Source organism: Hippopotamus amphibius, chromosome 2 (genome assembly GCF_030028045.1).
Source record: "Hippopotamus amphibius kiboko isolate mHipAmp2 chromosome 2, mHipAmp2.hap2, whole genome shotgun sequence".
NCBI classification, from domain to species: Eukaryota; Metazoa; Chordata; class Mammalia; order Artiodactyla; family Hippopotamidae; genus Hippopotamus; species Hippopotamus amphibius.
The window spans coordinates 1,379,469-1,397,963 of record NC_080187.1 but is presented as its reverse complement, the minus strand read 5'-3'; the positions used below and the strand labels follow the sequence as shown (position 1 = coordinate 1,397,963).

Genomic DNA, 18,495 nt, shown 5'->3' with positions numbered 1-18,495 from the left:
GCCACGGGCGCGGAGCACAGCGCCGCCGACGCCGCGCGCGCACCCCTCCTTGCTGCCTGCAGAACCCCCTGCCCGCCCCGCCCCACCAGCCCCTCTGCTTGCAGCGACGGGGGAGGGAGCCCTGCAAGGTGCGGGGTGCGGACACCCCCCGGGGCTGCCCTGGGAGCCACCCTGCCTCGCGTCCAGCCTCGCCTGTGGGCAGGCGGGTGAAGGGCACGTGCGGCTGCTGACCGAGTCCCTGTGAAATGCTGGGCTCTCCACACACAGCAGGGCTGTGGGCGCACGCGTCCTCCCCTGCAGCTGCCGCCCTTTGCGTGTACATCCGGAAGAGAACCTCACTCAACTCTCCCACTAGACGCCCCCGTCTTAAGTCTGCTCTGAAAACGGATCCCAGGACCCACTTTTCAGCAACAGGCAGGAGCACGAGGTGGTGGCTGGGGGTAAGACCAGGCTCTCACCTGTGGCCGAGATCAGAGGGCCTAGCAGTACAAACCTCTGGAAAAGCCAACCACGTGGCCTCAGATGCTCCCATGCTAGCCTCCAGTCTGTCCCGCCCGAGACACACAGCTACTCTGGGCGGGTGCAGAGTGCGCCATCGCGGCAGCCACTGTGGGTGCCCACAACACCGCGGGCCAGGCCCAGTGCTTCGTTCACAGCACAGACCACCCGTCAGGACCAGGACAGCAGTGTGATTCACGCGCAGAAAGAACGGGCTAAATTAGCAAAAAAATGGACACTGCATATGAACTTTAGAATTTATTGAATTAGAAAACTGTCAATTTGAACAGGAGGGGAAAAGGACATTCATTAAAAAAAAACCCACAGGAAAACAGCCAGAAAGGCCTCTAGTGCATGTTACACCTCCCCTCTGACAGGCGGGGGTTGGAAAGGCACCTGGGAGGCCCGGTGCTGCTGACCGGGAAGGCCCTGCCTAGGCTCCAAGTCCCTGAACGTCGGTGTACAAGATGGCACTTAGAATGCGTATCAAAACCCTCCAGCCAAAAACAGTTTTCCAAACCTGAAAGCCCATAACGAGATGCACTTAGCCGGCATCCCACCATGGAATGCCTGTGCTGACCTTGGCCCCTGCGGGAGGACATCAGTGACCACCTCGTGGGGCGTCCACGCTCAGGTCACCAACTGCAGGGACCAGCCCCGCCCCCCCCCCCCCCCCCGAAGCTCAAGGAGTGGATTGGGAGCAGAGGGGCCACTGGGCGACGGCAGTAAGGCACACGTCCCTGTCCGAGGCAAGCGCTTATATTATGGCTCATTTAGTGTTTCTCTCCTTGTGAGAGCAAAGGCATCCAACTGAACTTATCTTAGTTAACGTTCTGGAATGACAACGGAAAACACTTATTACAAAACCGTGGTTTTCGTTTAGTAAACATAAAAAAAACAGTGGCTTTTATAGAAACATCTTCCCATAGATGATCAGCGTCCATAAAACAGCAGGGAGCTCACCAAGAAGGGCTGCCCCTCCCTGCACGCAGCCAGTAACACGGTTACAGATCAGGAAGTTAGTGTCTCATGATAAATATCTTTACTATGGGGGAAGACTGCACATTCAGAGACACGGTGGGCATCTTGGAATCGACTGGGTAGTGGTTTCAAGATATAAACAGAGCTGTGAGCTGTAAGCACCTCCGTGGTTCTCAAGACTCCTCCCCCTGCTCTTTAATTTCAGAAATCCTGTCTATAGATTTAAGGATCTCAGCAACGAGATTCAACGTTTCAGCTCCAGAAACCAGCTGCCTGAAATGAAAGAGAGCAGATGTTACGATGGCTTCTACAGCTGCTTCAGGGCAGTAACAGAAGCTACAGGGCTCCCCCCGCGGTCCAGTGGCTAGGGCTCTGCACTTCCACTGCAGGGGGCACAGGACACAGGTTCCATCCCTGGCTGAGGAACTCAGATCCCACAAGCCACCCAACATGCCAGCTCCCCCCCACCCCCTGCAAAGAACCCCAGAAGCATTAAAGCAAAGAAGTTCCAGAATGAAACATGCAGTTTTTACACCTCAGATGTAGTCTCAAGAGACTTCGTACTCAACTTAAACGAGATGGGCTTCCCTACCCTCGGCTGTGGCTGGACCCTGCTGTCCGCCGGGCTCTGCCCAGCAGGAGACAGGTCAGGACGATGGGCAACCAACCCCTCCCAGGAGCCTCACTGAGCCCAGCACCGTCCTGGGCCTCCTCCAAGTTTGTGTTTTTACAAGAGGGAAAGTACTATCATTCTTTTTCACTCAAAATCTTGGTGTCCTGTAGGTGGTTCAGACCTGCCTGACGTTAACCCTCAAGCTCCCCAGGTGAGAACAGTTACCCACGCGGACCGTCGAGGGCCTGCCGGCCGAGGGCCTGCCGGCCGAGGACGGGCCGTGTGACCGTGGGGTGAACGGGATCCTCCCCCTCTCCCCCCTCACTTGATGGAGGCGTGTGCGTTGTTCATGACGACGCGGAGGTTCTGCAAGGCCACGTCGGTGTTCTGCTTCACCACCGTCAGGCTCGCGCCCTGGCCTGACCGCAGGGCGTCGTTCTCACGCTTGAAGTTAGAGACCTGCGCCTGGGGGCGGGGAGGCACGTTAGGACCTTCTTGGCTAAACGGGACGGCAGCTAAAAGGCCATCGGACTGAAACCAAACACTGCACCCTACCTAGAGGCAATAAGGGGCTGCCCCGCCCCGCCCCGCCCCCCTTTCCTAACTGAGGGGCGGGGCCTCCTCCGGCACACAGGCCTAATGCCATCCCCGCACCTCACCCGTCCTCCAGCATGTGTGCCCCACCCCCCCATACAGTGACGCCCTCCACCCTCTCGCTGGGCACAACCTGGAGGCCCGAGAGGAAAGCTCACACTGTCCTGACCTGGGTGCTTCACCTGTCAGGGGAGGGGCGGGGGGAGCCAGCACAGGCGCTCTGGCCTCACGTTTGGGACTCACCCGCACGCAAACCGTTGGAGACCCTCTAGTTACCTGGAGCAAGCTGACTTCCTGCTTCAGCTTCAGGACGTGATTTTCTGCCTTTACTGCCCGTTTCTGTTATTCCCCCACCAAGAAAGGAAAAAAAAAAAGCGTCACTGATATGCGAACGTGGACACAGAACGCCTCCCCTCCCTCCCAGTCCCTCTTCCTCAACGGGCAGCCCCAGCCGGGGGGCCCATCCCATGGCTGGGCAGCCCACTGTGGGGACCCCTGCTCGCTGTGGGCTGCCTGGGCCCACCCAGACGCTCGTGCCCAGGCGGCAGGACGCGGGTGCCCGGCAGGGAGGGACACCCCCGACACATCACAATGTCCAGCCGGGCCGGCCCCGCCCCCCCAGGAGCCCGAGTGCTCACGGTCATGAGCTCCAGGTTCTGCTCCACCTGCTGCACCACCGACTCCAGGTCATGGTAGTCACTCTCCTCCTTGATCATTTTGGCTTCTAACTTGCGCTCAAGCGTCCTCACCCTCATTAAGGAAAAACCCCAGGTTATTAGTACCTCCTGTGACTAATTCTAATAACGTCAGACTACAAGGCGTCGTAACGGGAGCGATCAGATAAAACCCACAGGAACCCGAAGTTTCAGAATGCGCCTCGGGAGGCACAGCTGTGAGGCTGCACCCTCAGCGCTGGACACGAGTCAGCTCGCAGTCGGGCGCCTGGGGGCCGACTGGCAGCGCTGCCCCGTCATCACGAGCGGCTGATTTTGCTCCAGTGTTTCAAAGAAACTCTTACACAGAACTAAGAGGTGTATCTGAGGCTGAGGATGTGATGCAATGAGACCCAGGCTCAGTCCCGCTCCGACCCTCATCATTGGTTTCACACGGGGGTCTCTGAGGGTCAGAAAATGATGTGAATTTCAAGCCTAACTAAAAGCTTACATACATTTCTGTTTGAGTTTCAGAGAAGCTCTGAACCTCAGTCAGCTTTCTTCTTAGCTTAGAATTTTCATCTTTCAGCTGTAGAAAAAGAAAATCCTTATTAGAAACTCAGTGTCTCACTCAAAAGGAATCTACTTCTGCAGCTTGGCTCTGAAACTTCTTGATAAACAAAGATCTAACAGAGAGTCACCCTACAGTCCACGTGCAGAGACAAACCAAGAACAGAGCGCTCTGCTTTCTTAAAGACCTACAGTCACAGACTCCCATTTTACTCAGATCTTGTAATTCTTTCTTAGGTGATTATAACTTTTCAAATGCCCTCACGACATTGGGCAAGCTGTGCCCGAGCCACCGGCTGGGGTGGACCCTTTCCTGAGGGGCAGCACTTTGAGGGTCTCTCTCTGCCCCAGTTCACGCCCAAGACGGCCCCCCTCACAGCCCTCTGCGGGACTTCTCAGACAGTTAGGCTCACTCTGGTCAGCACGGACGACTCTGGCGCAGCTGCGACACCACAGACCATCTTGTCCTTGGAGCCCAAACCCCAGGCCATCGAGGACACCGGAGGGCTGCAGGTTTTCTCCCCAAATGCTGCTCAGACACGAGCTGTAACCAGGGCGCCAACGCACAGCCCCCCTCACTTACTGCTTCGTAACTTATCTGCAGGGTCCGAAGGTGCCTGTCCCCCAGAGACTCTCCGTGGGCTGCAAAGTCGGTGCTGGGGCTCCCCGCCGGGGAGACGTGGGAGTCGGAGTCACTCAGCGTCCAGGGGGGCAGAGACTCGGGCCCCACCAGCTCGGACGGGTTGGAGAAAAAGGAGATGTACGTGCTGCAGGGCGACATGCTGGCGGCGACCTGGGAGGAGTGCGTCTGCTCCATGGCGGACGGCAGGTAGGCCCCATTCCACCCGTCGTCCTCGTCCTCGTCCTCGTCCAGAAGGTCGCCAGCCCCCGTTGGGTCTTCGAAAAATGGCTGCTGATACTCCAGGCCATAGCCCACGGTTTGGGAGGGCAGGGTGTCGCAGTCAAGTCCCAGTGAGTGCCTCGTGGCGTCCTAAACAAGACAGGGGAGCAACGCTCGGACTCAGGAGCCACCACAGGCCGTTCCTCCCAGATGTCCGACGTTGGAACAAAAAGAAAGGCCTGTCTCGGCTACCGGGAAGGTGAGAGGCAGGAAGGACCCCACGTGGCTTCTCCACTGGGGGCAGCGGTTGCTTGGCTTTGCCCCACGACTCCTGCACCATCTCCTCGGGAAGAATGCTATACGTCAGAGGAGAGACGTCCTCCAGCAGGGTTTTCTGCCTAAGATGGCTGTGAACAACGCCTTGGATTTACCTTTGGATAAATTCTGCTGCTGGTGTCCTCTTTCGACAGGCCAAGGTGTTTGGTTTTCAGAAACTCTTTAAAGGAGAATGGATTTGCCTCTTCAAGATCTCCAAGTTTCTCATCTGAAACAACAGACATCACAAATGCGAAACATCTCCTGAAGACCCTTAAAGGGAACGTCCGTGTTCGGTGCTCTTTCCTGAATGTGACCCCACCTGAGATCAGGAACCCTGCCCTCATCCTCCCACCAGGCCTCAGTGACACTGGGAAATGAGAAAGCTGGCCGTTAAAACAGACCAGCTTGGGCATTCTAAATTCTCCTTCCTGTTCCCAGCCCCTCAGTCCCCACACCCTGCTGCCCACGGGGTCCACCTGGGGACCTCTGAGACTCCCATGCAAGAAGCTCGGGGCACAGCCTACACTGGAGGCTGGCACAGCAGCCGTGCTGGGAATCACTGCATTGCCTCCAGCCTTTTCCCTACTCACTCTCCAGCTTTCCCTTTGCTTTCCTACTCGCCCAGTACCCAACCAGCCACACCGCGGCCCCACAGGCCCACCAGTGACCCAAGCCCAGGTGCCAACCCTGTATGAAGCTGGGTCCTGTCACCCCAACTCCACGATCTCCTCTGACCCCTTAGGTGTGACCTCCCACCCCTGCCATCCTTCATGCCCAGGTTCTCTTGCCCCTGTGCCCGCTTTCCCTCCCCGAGCGTCAAGATTGAATCTGTAGGGCTCCACCCCTGCCTGCTCTTTGGGGCTCGAGGTAAACTAGTTATACGCTGTCAGATTGACAGCCCCGCCACTGGGCACGTGCCTGGCACGTGGAAACATGGGCGGAGAGAAAAAAAAAGGATTACCAAACCACTCTACCTCCAAAGTATGTGTTCTGGGCTCCTGTTGGACCTTGCTTAGTGCCTTTCCCCTTTCCATAGCCAAAATCTGCAAAGAAACATCGTCACCCCACCATGACCACGGGAAGCCTTTATGACCACTGCTTTTCTGACGTGGGGTCTCTAATGCAGTGGTTTTCACCGCCTAGGAAACTTCCAAAGCACAAGCCCCTGGGCTCCTGCCCCTGGAGATGCTCTGACTTCCACGGGCCCTGGCACCTGTGATTCTGAAAAAGCTCCTGACGGGTCTGACGCCCAGTGGGGCAGACACACGTCCTGCTCTGCCTCGTGGTGCCTCCCCGACGCCCTTGGGGATTGTCACTGGCTCTGAGACCCTGACAGTACCACCTAAACGCTCCCTGAACGCCCTGGACCCCAGGCGGTTGGGGTAGCTGCTTGGGGAGAGTTAGGACGAAGCAACGCCGGCCTCTGCCCGGCTGCGGCGACCAGAGAATAGCCACACCTGATTTCCCAGCCTGGCCGACGGGATGAAGGCGCCCTCACCCTCCGACCGCAGAGCGAGATGGTTTCCTGCGCTCCCGCCGGGCCTGCCTCGACGCCCCGGGCCCGCCTCGACGCCGGCATTTACCACGGCGGCTCGGGGCGGTCTGGCTGGGGGGCGGGGGCTTCTCCGCCAGCAGGCTGTGGGCTCCGGGGGGCGGGACTGCTAGCTACTCTCGGCCGCACTCCCGGCGCCCGGCCTCTCACCTGCGTCTCCCACGGAAGCCAGCACCGGGCTGGGCACACAGCACGTAAACGTCGGCCGAATGCCGAGGAAGCGGGACTCCAGGTCCCCGGCCTGCGGGCGCTCGCAGTCTAGCTGGGGGAGGCAAGACCGGCGCTCACAGAACGCGGGAGCTGCAATAACGACACGAGCGACTTCACCGCGCGGCCGCCCCCCCCGGACCTCGGCGCGGCCGCCGGGCCGCGGACGCCCGCCCCCCGCCCGCTCACCATCCGCAATGACGAGGCTCCGTGCCCGGGACAGCGGGGGGACGCCCGGGCGGCCCGCGTAGCCCGTCATCGCCGCGGCGCCGGCCCTCCCTAGCCCGGCAGCCACGGCGCCATGGCCCCCGCGGCGCCCGCCCGCGTCGCCCGCCGCTCGGCCGCCGCTCGAAGCCTCCGGCCGCTGCTTCCGCTGCGCGCACCGGAAGCGCGAGCCCGCAGCCCGCGGGCCGGCGCCGGGGGGGGCGGGGCGCCGGGGGCGGAACGGGAAGTGACGGCAGAACCGGGGGGCGGGACCCAAGATGGCGGCCGTGGTGCGGGCGGCGACGCGCCTGCTGCGAGGCTGCGGCTCCGGGGGCTGCTCGCGGCTGAGGTGAGCCGGGGGCGGGCCCGGGCCCCTCGGGACGCTCCGCCTTTGGCTTCCGCCCTCCGCGGCGCGGCGCGCGGCGAGCGGGCTGGAAGGGCGAGACCCCAGCCGGGTCCCCGCGGCTCCGGGGCCCAGCCTCATCCGCCTCTCCTCCCGCCCTCTCCCCCCGGGCGGGCGGCGGCGGGTCCGCGGCCACGCGGCGTCTCCGCCCGGCCCCTTCCGGCCGCGTGCCCCCTTGTGCGGCCGCGCCGACCGGGCGCGGAGCGCGGGTTCTGCGGTCGCCGGAGCCGCGGCCGCCGCGCTGCGCCCCGCCCGCCCCGGCGCTCTCGTCCGCGCGGCAGGGCGCCGTGGGGCCCGGGTGCGATGGGACGGAAGCCGGGCAGCGGGGCCGGACGGGGACCCGAACCGGGGCAGCGGACGCTCCGAAGGGAGGGAGCTGCGTTGAGCGGCAGGAAGCTTCAGGTAGAAGGATGAGGGAGGGGCAGCCTCCGAGGACAGTGTGGGCCGGGCAGGCGGGGGCCGTGAGAACCGCAGCCAGGGGCTGATGTGTCCCGGGAACGGGCCTGGGGGTGGGGGCGTCGGAGGCCAGACTCCCCGTGGGGACCAGGTGAAGAGGCGTGGCTTCCCTGTAGCCGCCGGCCGGGCTGTTGCAGTGCGGGGCTTGGCCAGGTGCTCCGTATGTAGACTCGGGCTTAACCCGCACGGCAACCCCCCGGGGCGGGGGGGGGGGGGGGGGGGGGCTGTCGTTCCTGTCTGTTTCACAGAGGAGGCCTTGGAGGCCCAAAGACCTGAACCAACTTGCCGCAGGTCCGTGGGCTCAGTGGCGCTCTTGGTCACTCCTCTGCGTTGTTTTCTGGGGACGTGGGGAAATCAGTCCTCTAGATGAGGAGATGCTGATGTGTGAATGCACACGAGATACAACTGCACAGGGTGGGGGGGGGTCACCGCAGGTCACGTCGTCTCAGCTGTATTGTACCTGGGCCGCCTTCTGTGTTTCAGGTTTGGAGCCCGCACACACCGACAGTTCAGTAGTGGCAGCGCCTACCCCAGCGTTCCCCTCTCTTCACCCTTGCCTGGAGTCCCCAAGCCTGTTTTTGCTACAGTTGATGGACAAGAAAAGTTTGAAACCAAAGTTACCACGCTGGATAATGGGCTTCGTGTGGCATCCCAAAATAAATTTGGACAGTTTTGTACAGTAGGAAGTGAGTACTGCTGGTAGTGTGGTGGGTGGCCCCGCAAACACTTAAGGGGACGCTTCATTGAAATTAGGGCATTGTTCATGGAGTGTAACCTGAGTGAAAAAGTGTGGCGTGGAGTCTGAAAGTTTAGCTCCCAGAGTGTGAATGGTGGCTCTCCCGATGGTGGGTTTTTTCCCCTTCTTTCCAGCTTTCTGTTATTCTAAAAGTTTTTTTTTTAAGTTTATTAACCTATCTATTTATTTATTTGTTCTTGGCTGCGTTGGGTCTTCGTTGCTGCTCGCGGGCTTCCTCTAGCTGTGGAGAGCAGGGGCTACTCTTTGTTGTGGTGCGAGGGCTTCTCAGTGCAGTGGCTTCTCTTGTTGCGGAGCACAGGCTCTAGGCGCGTGGGCTTCAGTCGTTGCAGCATGTGGGCTCAGCAGTTGTGGCGCACGGGCTTAGTTGCTCTTTAGCACATGAGATCTTTCTGGCCCAGAGATTGAACCCGTGTCCCCTGCATTGGCAGTCGCATTCTTAACCCTTGTGCCACCAGGGAAGACCTCCAAAAAGTTTTCTACCATGAGTGTAAAGCCCATAATTCTATAATTACTGACCTATGTAGCTGTGGAACTTTCAAAATCAAGGTAATGTATGTACCCGTTATCCTCATATGTTTAAATCTGGCTGTTTAGTCATGGTTTGTTTTGATTAAATCTTCCCCTTTGAACATCTTAGTTAATTTGTCAATTTTCTTTTTATCGCTAGTTCTTATTAATTCTGGATCAAGATACGAAGCGAAATATCTCAGTGGAATTGCTCACTTTTTGGAAAAATTGGCATTTTCGGTCAGTGTCCAGTTTGTAATTTTGGAGACTAGGGAAGAATCTATCAAGTTTTGTTTTTTTAGAATGGTTATTGAATAAATGATTAAGTTGCCAAGTTAATACTAATTAAAGCTTTCTAAGTTAAAAGATGACTTAATGTGTTTTGAAAGCAAAAGGAAATCTTTTTCTTAAAAACTGTGTTTTTGGAGGTTGTTTTGGATTGATGATATAGGTCTTCTCATTTATTTTTCCTAGTCTACTGACCGATTTGACAGCAAAGATGAAATTCTGCTTACTTTGGAGAAGCAGGGGGGTATTTGTGACTGCCAGGCATCGAGGTACGTCAGCTTTCACGTACAGACTCACATCACGTGGAACTGTTGTTCTCGTCCTTGGTCAGAGTCCGCCTTGAGCCCTCCCATCAGAGAGGCTGTGGAGGTGAATGGTGAGACGTGAGCCCTGGTCCAGGCAGAGACTTGGATGGGTGGCAGCACTTACACAGAGGGCTGCCTCCCCTGTCACTTGAGCCAGGCTGCTGGCTGGGCACTGGGGACACAGAGCAGGCCTGTCCCTGAGATGCTTACAGATCAGGCAGAGGGCTGCACCACAGGTGGTGGACCAGGGAGCCACGGACCAAGGGTGGCGGGGGCAGGGGGGATGAGTCAGGAAAGGAATGGTAGGCAGCTTGACATTGGGACTGCTTGAAGGAGTTTGCAAGATAGGAGGAGGGGAGACCGTGGCTCAGACCCAGGGAGTGGCAGGTGCGAAGGCTCAGCTTGGAAGAGGCAGCGGTCTGTTTGGGGTGGAGAAAGTTCAGTAGGCTGCTGGGGCACAGATGGGTAGGGGTGCTGTGGACAAAGGCCGGTGGTGGTGTCTGCCCGATGTGGGGCGTGTTCAGGAAGCTCTGTTCAGGGCCGTGTGAGATGAGCTGTCAAAGGTCACACCTCTTTCCTTTTTTTTTTTTTTTTTTTTTTCTGCCACGCTGGGTGGCTTGCGGGATCTTAATTCCCCGACCAGGGATCGAACCCGCACCCCGTGCAGTGGAAGCACAGAGTCCGAACCACTGGACCGCCAGGGAAGTCCCAGGATACACCTTTTTAAGCGGTTGGTTATTTCAACCTGAATGCTGAAAAGTTACGGAGGAAACATATGTTAAATGCTAAGAGTTAGAGTTAGCATGGCGGCAACGTATTCACACACTCAAAAAAGAATCTCTTCAAAAACGTGTGGCCCCTGGCTGCCTGTGAATGAAGTCCAGACTCACTGCCTGTGTTCTTGTGTAAAATCACTTCTTCCGTCTCTGTGGGGAGCCTCTTCTTCTGGTCAGGCAGGCCTGTGTTCTGCCCCACAGCACTTCCCTGGTGAGAATGGCCGTGTCTCCCCTCCAGGGCGTGCTCCTCTCCACGTGGCAGCCGTGTCTGCTCTGCGGGGTCTCCCGCCTGACTGTGCCCTCCTCGTGGCTCTGTGGTTGTCACGCTTGCGCCTGCCCCGACTGCCCTAGTGCGCCTGTCTGATGACAGCATCTTGTGCTGTGAGCTACTGTTACAGCCGGGCTCTGTGCCCCAGCTGTCTGAGGCAGGCATGCGCCCACTGGACAGTTCGCATAGCGGACAGTCGGCACAGGATGACGAGTAGCCCCCGAGGGGCCTGTGCTGGTGAAAGTGGCTCCGAGCTGCCTCTCCAGTTTGGCTGTGCGCTTAGCCTGTGCGCAGCTGTGGCTCCTGCCTGCTGAGAGTGTACGCCGTGAGACAGGAGAGGGGAAAAGCCCCAGGAGTGTGCGGACCCGCAGTGCAGGATGGCGTAAACATACACCTGTCGTGACCTCTGTGCCCCCAGTGTTGGTTTTGTTGGTTTTTCCAGAGACACCACCATGTATGCTGTGTCTGCTGATGCTAAAGGCCTGGACACGGTGGTTGGCTTGCTGGCGGACGTGGTCCTGCACCCCAGGCTAACAGGTGTGCATCTGGGCTGCTTGAGGGCTCCCTGGGGTGGGGTGCTGGGCGGTATGTTGACACACAGCGCGCCCTCCCCCGGGGCCCTGTTACTGGAGCTTTGGGCCCACCCCCCAGCACGGGGTCCCTGGAGGCGACGCTCAGAGTTAGAAACGTTCTCGATGCTGAAACTTGGGCACATCTCTCTGTGCCCTTTGACGTCTGTCGTGAACTGGGTACTTTCATTTCAGAAAGGCACTCAGACGATGTTTAAAAACCCTGACTGACATGCTACCGGAAGTTTCCGTGTCCCTGTCGCTTTCCTCTGCCTTGCAGATGGCGGGACTTGGAGCTCTCTCCAGGGGCGGGGCAGGCCGGGGCAGCTGCCCTCTGTTTCACACAGCCTGGCTTGGGCTCCCAGGCTGCGAGTCCGCCTTCCGACCTTTGCGCGCGTGTCCCGGGACCCGAGTGCTTCTTACGGGGAGGAGGCCGCGGCTCGGAGCAGGTCCGGGTGGTTGCTTCACGGCAGAGCCAGAGGAGGCCCAGTTCCTCCGGTCCTGGCCTGCGAGGCGCTCTCCCCCTCGCTCGCACAGGCGTCCCCCAGGCCTGCCCCAGAGAAGTGCAGAGGAGACTGCGCCCACGCCCGCCGCCCCGCCCCGCTGGGCCTGGCCCGGCGTCTGTCCAAGCCTCGTCTGTGGTTCTTTGCAGCTGAGGAAATGGAGATGGCGCGCATGGCTGTGCGGTTTGAGCTGGAGGACCTCAGCATGCGGCCCGACCCGGAGCCGCTTCTCACCGAGATGATCCATGAGGTGAGGCGGACGCGGGCCACGCCGCAGCCTCGCCCCCGGAGCCAGGCGCTGGGGGGTTGCGCGCCTGCCCGGTGCCACCTTGCAGAACGTTCGTGATCTCTGTATTTGCTAGTTGTGCAGGTTTTCAACTTCCCGGTTCTTACAGTGATGAGATCTGGGCAGTGAGCCTTTTAATTTACACTTCTTATGAATCTTCGTTCTGGAGAGACAGGTTTTACTATTTTTGTAAACACACAAAGCTGCTCCTGCCAGATGGTAGCTGAAAGGAGCAGCGGGTGGGCTTTCCCGTCTGGCTGCGGATGGCCGCGGGCCCAGCTCACCGGGGGGGCCTGGCTGTGTTCTCTTTGTCACTCGTGTTTCTCTTGCTTCCTTACCAAGGCTGCTTACAGGGAAAACACAGTTGGCCTCCACCGTTTCTGCCCCACAGAGAACATAGCAAAGATTGATCGAGACGTGCTCCATTCCTACCTGAGAAGCTACTACACCCCCGACCGCATGGTGCTGGCCGGGGTGGGGGTGGAGCATGAGCAGCTGGTGGAATGTGCCCGAAAGCACCTCCTGGGAACCCGGCCCGCCTGGGGCAGTGGGGCGGCCGCGCACGTGGACAGATCGGTGGCACAGTACACCGGGGGCATCGTCAAGGTACAGCCGTGACCTGGGGTTGCGCGCACTTTGACGGCTTTTTTCGGTGTGATCGATCTCGTGTTTATCCTGAAGGTGTCAGTGAACCCTAACCTGGCTTCCGCTTAGCCCACGTTCTCGTCAGAACCGAGTTCAATCTGGGCCGGAGGCTCGGCCGGCTCTCGCCTTCGAGGGCGTTTCCTGACGGTCGTGTAGGGTTTCTGTAGGCCCGATCGTAGACCAGCTGACCTGAGACGCAGGCGAGGCTGCCGGTCTCTCACGGAGCACACGCGTCCCTTCTTGGTTGCAGCTGGAGAGAGACATGTCCAGCGTCAGCCTGGGCCCCGCCCCGTTCCCCGAGCTCGCGCACGTCATGATCGGCCTGGAGAGCTGCTCCTTCCTGGTGAGTCCGGGGCCCGGGCGCGGCTTCCCGCAGCGGGTGGCGCCCCCCGGCTGAGCTCTGTGCTGGTGTCCGGCAGGAGGCGGACTTCATCGCTTTCGCAGTGCTGAACATGATGATGGGCGGCGGCGGCTCCTTCTCGGCCGGCGGGCCCGGCAAGGGCATGTTCACCAGGCTCTACCTCAACGTGCTCAACAGGTGCGTCGGCGCCCCTCCCCCGGTTGCGTTGGGGCCAGCGGCCCAGCCGAGTGGGCTTCGGGGCTGTGACGCCTTCCTGCTGTCCCTCCCTCCGCGTCCCTCGCAGGCACCACTGGATGTACAACGCGACCTCCTACCACCACAGCTACGAGGACACGGGCCTGCTGTGCATCCACGCCAGCGCCGACCCCAGACAGGTGAGCGCGGGGTCTGCATCTCTGCGGGACCGGGGGCCGCGGGCGGCCGGGCCGGGGTCATGCTCTCCCGTGCCCTGCGCTCTTACAGGTGCGAGAGATGGTGGAGATCGTCACGCGGGAGTTTGTGTTAATGGCCGGCAGTGTGGACGTGGTGAGTACGGCTTGGAGCCATCTCCCTCATCCCCACGGTGTGGCGGGTAGAGCGCGCGGTGGAGGGGAGGCCGGCGGCAAGCTGTGCTTTGTGCCCACCCCACCAGCATCCTAGCCAGGACGGTGCAGCCCACAAGTGGCCCAGACCTGCCCCGGGGGCCCATCCTCCCTGGTCTCAATGCCGTGAACCCCTGGCGCCAGCTCTGCTTGCTCTGACCGAGCCGTGCCTGCCCTGTGTCCTGTACGCGGCTGAATCGGCGCAGCGCTGCACAGCGCCAGCCACCGGGGTGGTTTCCTAGCTCTTTCCTGGCTCTGGTTTATGTTTTGAGCTGAGTTTTTGTTTTCCCTTTTTTTTAATTTAGTTTTTTATGCCATGTGTCTTTAGAAGTCTTGTTTTCTCCCTGAACCAGAACTGGCACAAGTCCGCAGGTTTTATGTCCACCCCACACGCGGGAGCGAGCGCATACACGTGCACACACGCGTGCACACAGGCACATGCAGCAGCAGAGAAGCCCAGAGTGCGAGCCATCTGCTTCTGGGCTCAGTGCGTGCGCTTCACCTGTAGAGCTTCTTTTCTGCACGTTCTGTGTTTTTTGAAATAACCACATGTTCCCTCTTTAATTAGAAAAAGAAGCATTCCTTAAAAAACAGACATGTTTAAAGATGTATACTTGGTGGTTCCATTAGTATCCTGCTAGAACAGTATTTTTTTCTCTAACGTGAAGGCAATTTGAGATGGAAACGATTTGCCTGAAGTTGCAAAAGTGAACACGACCTGTTGTTTCACTTAAAAGACAGACTCTTGAGAGCTGAGGGGTTTTCCAGCACCTGCTCCTCCGGGCCCTCACGCTCCAGGCTGGGCTTCGGGGCCGGAACCCGCTGGACTGCACAGTCCTAAACTTCTTACGTGGCCAGAGAGGCCGTGGATGCAGAGCTGGTAGCTGGAGCTGGTTTCGGCCGACTTCCCAGGGAGCGCGGTGAACACAGCTGCCTGGCCCTGCTCCGGGGTTCGGGGGGAGCCCCAGAGCCTGCGTTGAATTTGTTTTCCTTGTGATTTTGACGTGTGACCAGTTTTGGGGTCCTGGAGTGTGGGTGTTTGACTTTTTTCCCTGCTCATGCTGTGTGGCAGACTGAACACAAGAAGTCCAGGGAAGCACGTGCTTGTCCCTGGTTCCGAGTGCGCTAGAGACCGCGTTAGGGTAGTTCCCGCCCGGACCGCAGCAGCGTACAGGACGACGCGCGGCAGGGTTTGCACGGGGCGCCATCTTCCCTTAGGCAGCCTGGGGTGAGCGGGAGGCCCTCCGCCAGCACACGCCCCTCAGCCCCGCTGCTGGCCGGGCCGTCCGCGAGGGGCCGGGGAGTGGGCCGTGAGCCCTGGGGCTGAGCCGTGTGGCCCCGCAGGTGGAGCTGGAGCGGGCCAAGACGCAGCTCACGTCCATGCTCATGATGAACCTGGAGGCCAGGCCCGTCGTCTTCGAGGATGTGGGGAGGCAGGTGCTGGCCACCCGCTCCAGGAAGCTGCCCCACGAGCTGTGCGCCCTCATCCGTGAGTCCTGGGCCTGGGGCCGGGAGGGCACGGTGGGCCCGCACCCCAAGCCCCGTCTGGCCCTGCAGCGCCCGCTGAGTGCCTCCGCCGTGCGCCCCCAGCTTCTTTCCCCCTCATGAGAGGGTCTCTCACGACCCCTCCAGGTTTTAGTGCAGGTTCAGTGGGAAAGTGGGTGGAGAGCGTGTGGCACGTGGACAGGCACCAGCTCCAGCGGCGGGGCCGTGGGGGCTCTGTGGCAGGGGTGTGGGCCCAGTTCTCCGTGACCACCCACGAGTGACCTTCAGGAGGTCCTGAACTTCTTCCGGTTGGCTGGCAAGCTTTACTCGCTTGTGCTTCTTTGGGGGACAGGTTAACCTTAGCTTCCTCAGATTCCCAAAGGGTCCGCCTCCTGCCCTGCGGAGGCAAGTCCCCTGCCGTGAAGCGGACACCGCCTGCGGGCGTCTCCTGGGTTTGGAGTCCTGCTGGGACAGCGCTTGCCCTGCCCACTCGTGGACCCTTGTCCTCCTTTGGAGGGGCCCCTCAGACCCTCGAGTACGACAGCACCTGCTCTCCCTGAGGCCTCGTCTCCTGTGGAAAATAAGCTCCTGGGGGTGTGTTTCCCTCCTCTGAAGGCCAGGCCGCGCGTGCAGCCTCTCGGGCCCCCCGTTCCAGCCTCCCCCTCTGTCCCCTCTGTCCCCGCAGCCCCGAGGGTCTGGTTTCCCCTCCCGGCAGGCGCGCCACGTGGGCGATGGGCAGAGGGGTCAGTTCCGCTCACGCCTGCTGGGATGGGCACGCCCTTGTGCGTTTGAAATGGACACTCGCCCATTTACCCAGGAGCTTCACCCTGATGCACCGTGCAGCCCCCGCCCGGCTGTGCTCGGACCCTCCGGGGTCCTCGGCACCCCTTCCCCGCAGGTGGGGGGTGGTGGCAGGTGGGGACCCCTTGGTCTGCCGAGGGTCACGGCCCCGCGTGGAGAGAGGTGGGATCTGTGCAGGGTCGGGAGTCCCTTGACACCTCTCTCCCCATGCCAGGCGACGTGAAGCCAGAGGACGTCAGGAGAGTGGCTTCTGGGATGCTCCGCAGGAAGCCCGCAGTGGCCGCCCTGGGGGACCTGAGTGACCTGCCCACCTACGAGCATATCCAGGCGGCGCTGGCCAGCAAGGACGGGCGCCTGCCCCGGACGTACCGGCTCTTCCGGTAGAGGCGCCGCGGCAGCACCTTCTGTGTGCGTTTCTTTGGGGTGACTTTAGAGCAAATGTTTGTAGACAGTGTAGACGGTGGGACTTTTCTAGACATGAGTGGACGGTTACCAGAGCACAGCTCCTTCAGAACTGGACGTGCAGGCCAGTGGAATAAAGATTGCTCTGCACCGCTGCGGCAGAGACGGGGGCGCAGGGAGGATGGGGCAGCCACTGGGCTCCAGCCCGGCTGGTCTTCCTGCTCCTCAGGGAGCTTTGGCAGGTGGGGGCGCCGTGCGGTCCCTGAGCCTGGCAGTTGTTGAGCGGTGAGGCCTGACCTCTCTTCAGAGGCTGGTGGGCCGCAGCCCGCCTGCTTGCAGGGGCCCCGGGCCGCCCACGCCAGCACCTCGAGGGTCCTGGAGCAGCACATCACCCAGCGTCGCCTGCGGGGGGGGGCCTCACGCTTGGCGCTCGGCGCGGGGCGCTGGGCTTCCTTAGACTGGACGGGTGGGGTGCGTTGTGAAGGTGTTGGGGGACTGAGGCTGCGTGGGGCGCCCTGTAGGGTCAGGTGGCCTTGGTGACAGGGCGCTGCAGGCCTGGGCACCCACACGGGCTGTCTCAGGTCCTTCCGACGCTGCCGTGCTTCAGCGGGGACGCTGCTGTGGCTCAGAGGGCGGCGTCCTGGCCATCCGCGGGGTCAGTGGCTGCACAGACCCGGCAGCACAGCTCTGTGGGGAAGGGTCGTCTCCAGCAGCCCCCGCCGTCCAGCTGGGAGAGGCAGGGCTGATCTGATGCTGTCAGTAAATGTCTGTCACCACCATCACGTCTCCTCCTCTCCCCGGAGCCGCCATCCCTTTATCTCCATCCCTTTGCCGCGCACGTACCCTGGCGGGTGGGGGGGCGTCCGGACCCCTGCCCTGCATTGCTGCCCCACTCCAGTCCACTGGGTGGAGCCCCAGGCATGTGACAAGAGGGCCAGCAGCGTGGACTCCAGTTAGGAACTTTCCGGGGCTCCCGCGGGGGGAGGGAGCACAAGGCGTCCCGGCCTGACCCAGGTGTGTTGTGGGAGCTGGTGCTCACCTGGGTCTGCTGCTCCCTGGACGCCCACCCGTCCTTCTCTCCTCCCCTCACCCCTCCTTTCCTCGGGGGCCTTCCCGCCACCACGTACGCCCCACCCACTCCACACGTGTGCGCCTTTGTCATCCCCTCGGTCGTCCGCCCCTTGGGGACTGGGGAGGGTCTGGCAGCTGCCAGGTGCCGCCCTGGAGAGGAGGGCAGCCAGGGTTTAGAAACCACCCGCACACGTGGTGGCAACTTCACAACTCCTCACGGAGCTCCTTTTCCACTCCTGGTCCACTTCACGTGCATTCATTTGAATTTCAGCCTAATGTTCCACGTGAGATCCCGCTCATCGAAAGCCTGATGGCCCATATGAAGCCAACGGCTTCCCTTAGGACCTTCGAGATGCACGCAGCGGCCCCCCTTCAAGGACAGGAAGCTCCGTCTCAAGCCACACGAACGCACTGCAGCATGACGTGAACCCCCTCTGCTCTGTGACCTGGGTCAGAAAAAAAGTCTAGAAAGAATCCGTAAAACCCTACTCATTTCGAGCCCCGTCACGACAGAAATCTTTGTAATGAGATTTTTTGTGAGTTGATTCAAAGCTCAACGGCACGTTCTTTGAGCAAGATTTTATACGTACAATCTTAAAGAGTTTCCTGGAATGGATGCGATGGGCTGTGCCTTCCCGTTAATGGAGTTTCTCCCTTTTGTATCAAAGGGCGGGCGCGTAGTTTGGAAGCCGAGGCTGATACACGTTGGACACGGTACTCGCTGGAACTGTCACATCCTTCATTGTGCTTCACTCAAGTCTGAAGTATTCACTTTTCCCTAATAGCCCCCTTCCAGTGAACACTTACCTGGGGGCGGTGTGAGCAGACCATGTGGGAAGCAGGTGAGACTGAGCCTCCTGCCTTGGGGTGTGACAGCCTCTTCTTACAAGAGCACTGTAAGGACAGGCTGGCAGCAGGCGGGTTCTTTCGAGGGCTCAGTCTTTGGCCAGGAAGAGTTTAAGATTCAATATATGCATTTATTAAAAAATATAAATATGGA

General features: G+C 60.1%; 2 protein-coding genes across 8 annotated transcripts; one reads left to right on the top strand and one right to left on the bottom strand.

Moving 5' to 3' along the window:
- Positions 1 to 749: 749 nt before the first annotated feature.
- ENTR1 (endosome associated trafficking regulator 1) lies at positions 750 to 7,227 on the bottom strand. 4 transcript variants are annotated; one of them, XM_057724080.1, is made up of 10 exons: positions 7,017 to 7,227; positions 6,771 to 6,920; positions 6,043 to 6,111; positions 5,182 to 5,294; positions 4,493 to 4,900; positions 3,705 to 3,802; positions 3,325 to 3,436; positions 2,963 to 3,025; positions 2,418 to 2,557; positions 750 to 1,752 (listed from the first exon to the last, which is right to left on the bottom strand). In XM_057724080.1, the coding sequence occupies exons 1-10, from the start codon at positions 7,084 to 7,086 to the stop codon at positions 1,653 to 1,655; spliced, it is 1,323 nt and encodes a 440-aa protein (XP_057580063.1). In that variant the 5' UTR covers positions 7,087 to 7,227; the 3' UTR covers positions 750 to 1,652. The 4 variants fall into 4 exon arrangements, with proteins under 4 accessions (XP_057580063.1, XP_057580064.1, XP_057580066.1 ...); XM_057724081.1 differs by lacking the exon at positions 3,705 to 3,802 and adding an exon at positions 3,855 to 3,928 and having other exon boundaries at positions 7,017 to 7,226; XM_057724083.1 differs by lacking the exons at positions 3,705 to 3,802; positions 6,043 to 6,111 and adding an exon at positions 3,855 to 3,928 and having other exon boundaries at positions 7,017 to 7,226.
- A 62-nt stretch (positions 7,228 to 7,289) lies between these two features.
- PMPCA (peptidase, mitochondrial processing subunit alpha) lies at positions 7,290 to 18,495 on the top strand. 4 transcript variants are annotated; one of them, XR_009051506.1, is made up of 15 exons: positions 7,290 to 7,380; positions 8,374 to 8,576; positions 9,315 to 9,394; positions 9,629 to 9,711; positions 11,234 to 11,328; positions 12,013 to 12,113; positions 12,492 to 12,755; positions 13,045 to 13,137; positions 13,214 to 13,332; positions 13,439 to 13,529; positions 13,618 to 13,680; positions 15,081 to 15,225; positions 16,237 to 16,402; positions 17,767 to 18,031; positions 18,164 to 18,495. XR_009051506.1 is itself a non-coding variant. In XM_057724077.1 (14 exons), the coding sequence occupies exons 1-14, from the start codon at positions 7,310 to 7,312 to the stop codon at positions 17,804 to 17,806; spliced, it is 1,614 nt and encodes a 537-aa protein (XP_057580060.1). In that variant the 5' UTR covers positions 7,290 to 7,309; the 3' UTR covers positions 17,807 to 18,495. The 4 variants fall into 4 exon arrangements, 3 of the variants coding, with proteins under 3 accessions (XP_057580060.1, XP_057580062.1, XP_057580061.1); XM_057724077.1 differs by having other exon boundaries at positions 17,767 to 18,495; XM_057724079.1 differs by having other exon boundaries at positions 16,237 to 16,430; positions 17,767 to 18,493.

Bases quoted from the DNA above. Each gene is read 5' to 3' on its own strand.
- ENTR1 (XM_057724080.1), bottom strand. From the start codon at position 7,086: ATGACGGGCTACGCGGGCCGCCCGGGCGTCCCCCCGCTGTCCCGGGCA. The intron at 3,803-4,492 runs GTAAGTGAGGGG...TCTGACCCTCAG, and splicing joins TGCAGATAAGTTACGAAGCA to AGACCCCCGTGTGAAACCAA. The intron at 3,437-3,704 runs GTAAGAGTTTCT...TTCCTTAATGAG, and splicing joins GATACACCTCTTAGTTCTGT to GGTGAGGACGCTTGAGCGCA.
- PMPCA (XM_057724077.1), top strand. From the start codon at position 7,310: ATGGCGGCCGTGGTGCGGGCGGCGACGCGCCTGCTGCGAGGCTGCGGC. The intron at 9,395-9,628 runs GTCAGTGTCCAG...TATTTTTCCTAG, and splicing joins TGGAAAAATTGGCATTTTCG to TCTACTGACCGATTTGACAG. The intron at 15,226-16,236 runs GTGAGTCCTGGG...TCCCCATGCCAG, and splicing joins CGAGCTGTGCGCCCTCATCC to GCGACGTGAAGCCAGAGGAC.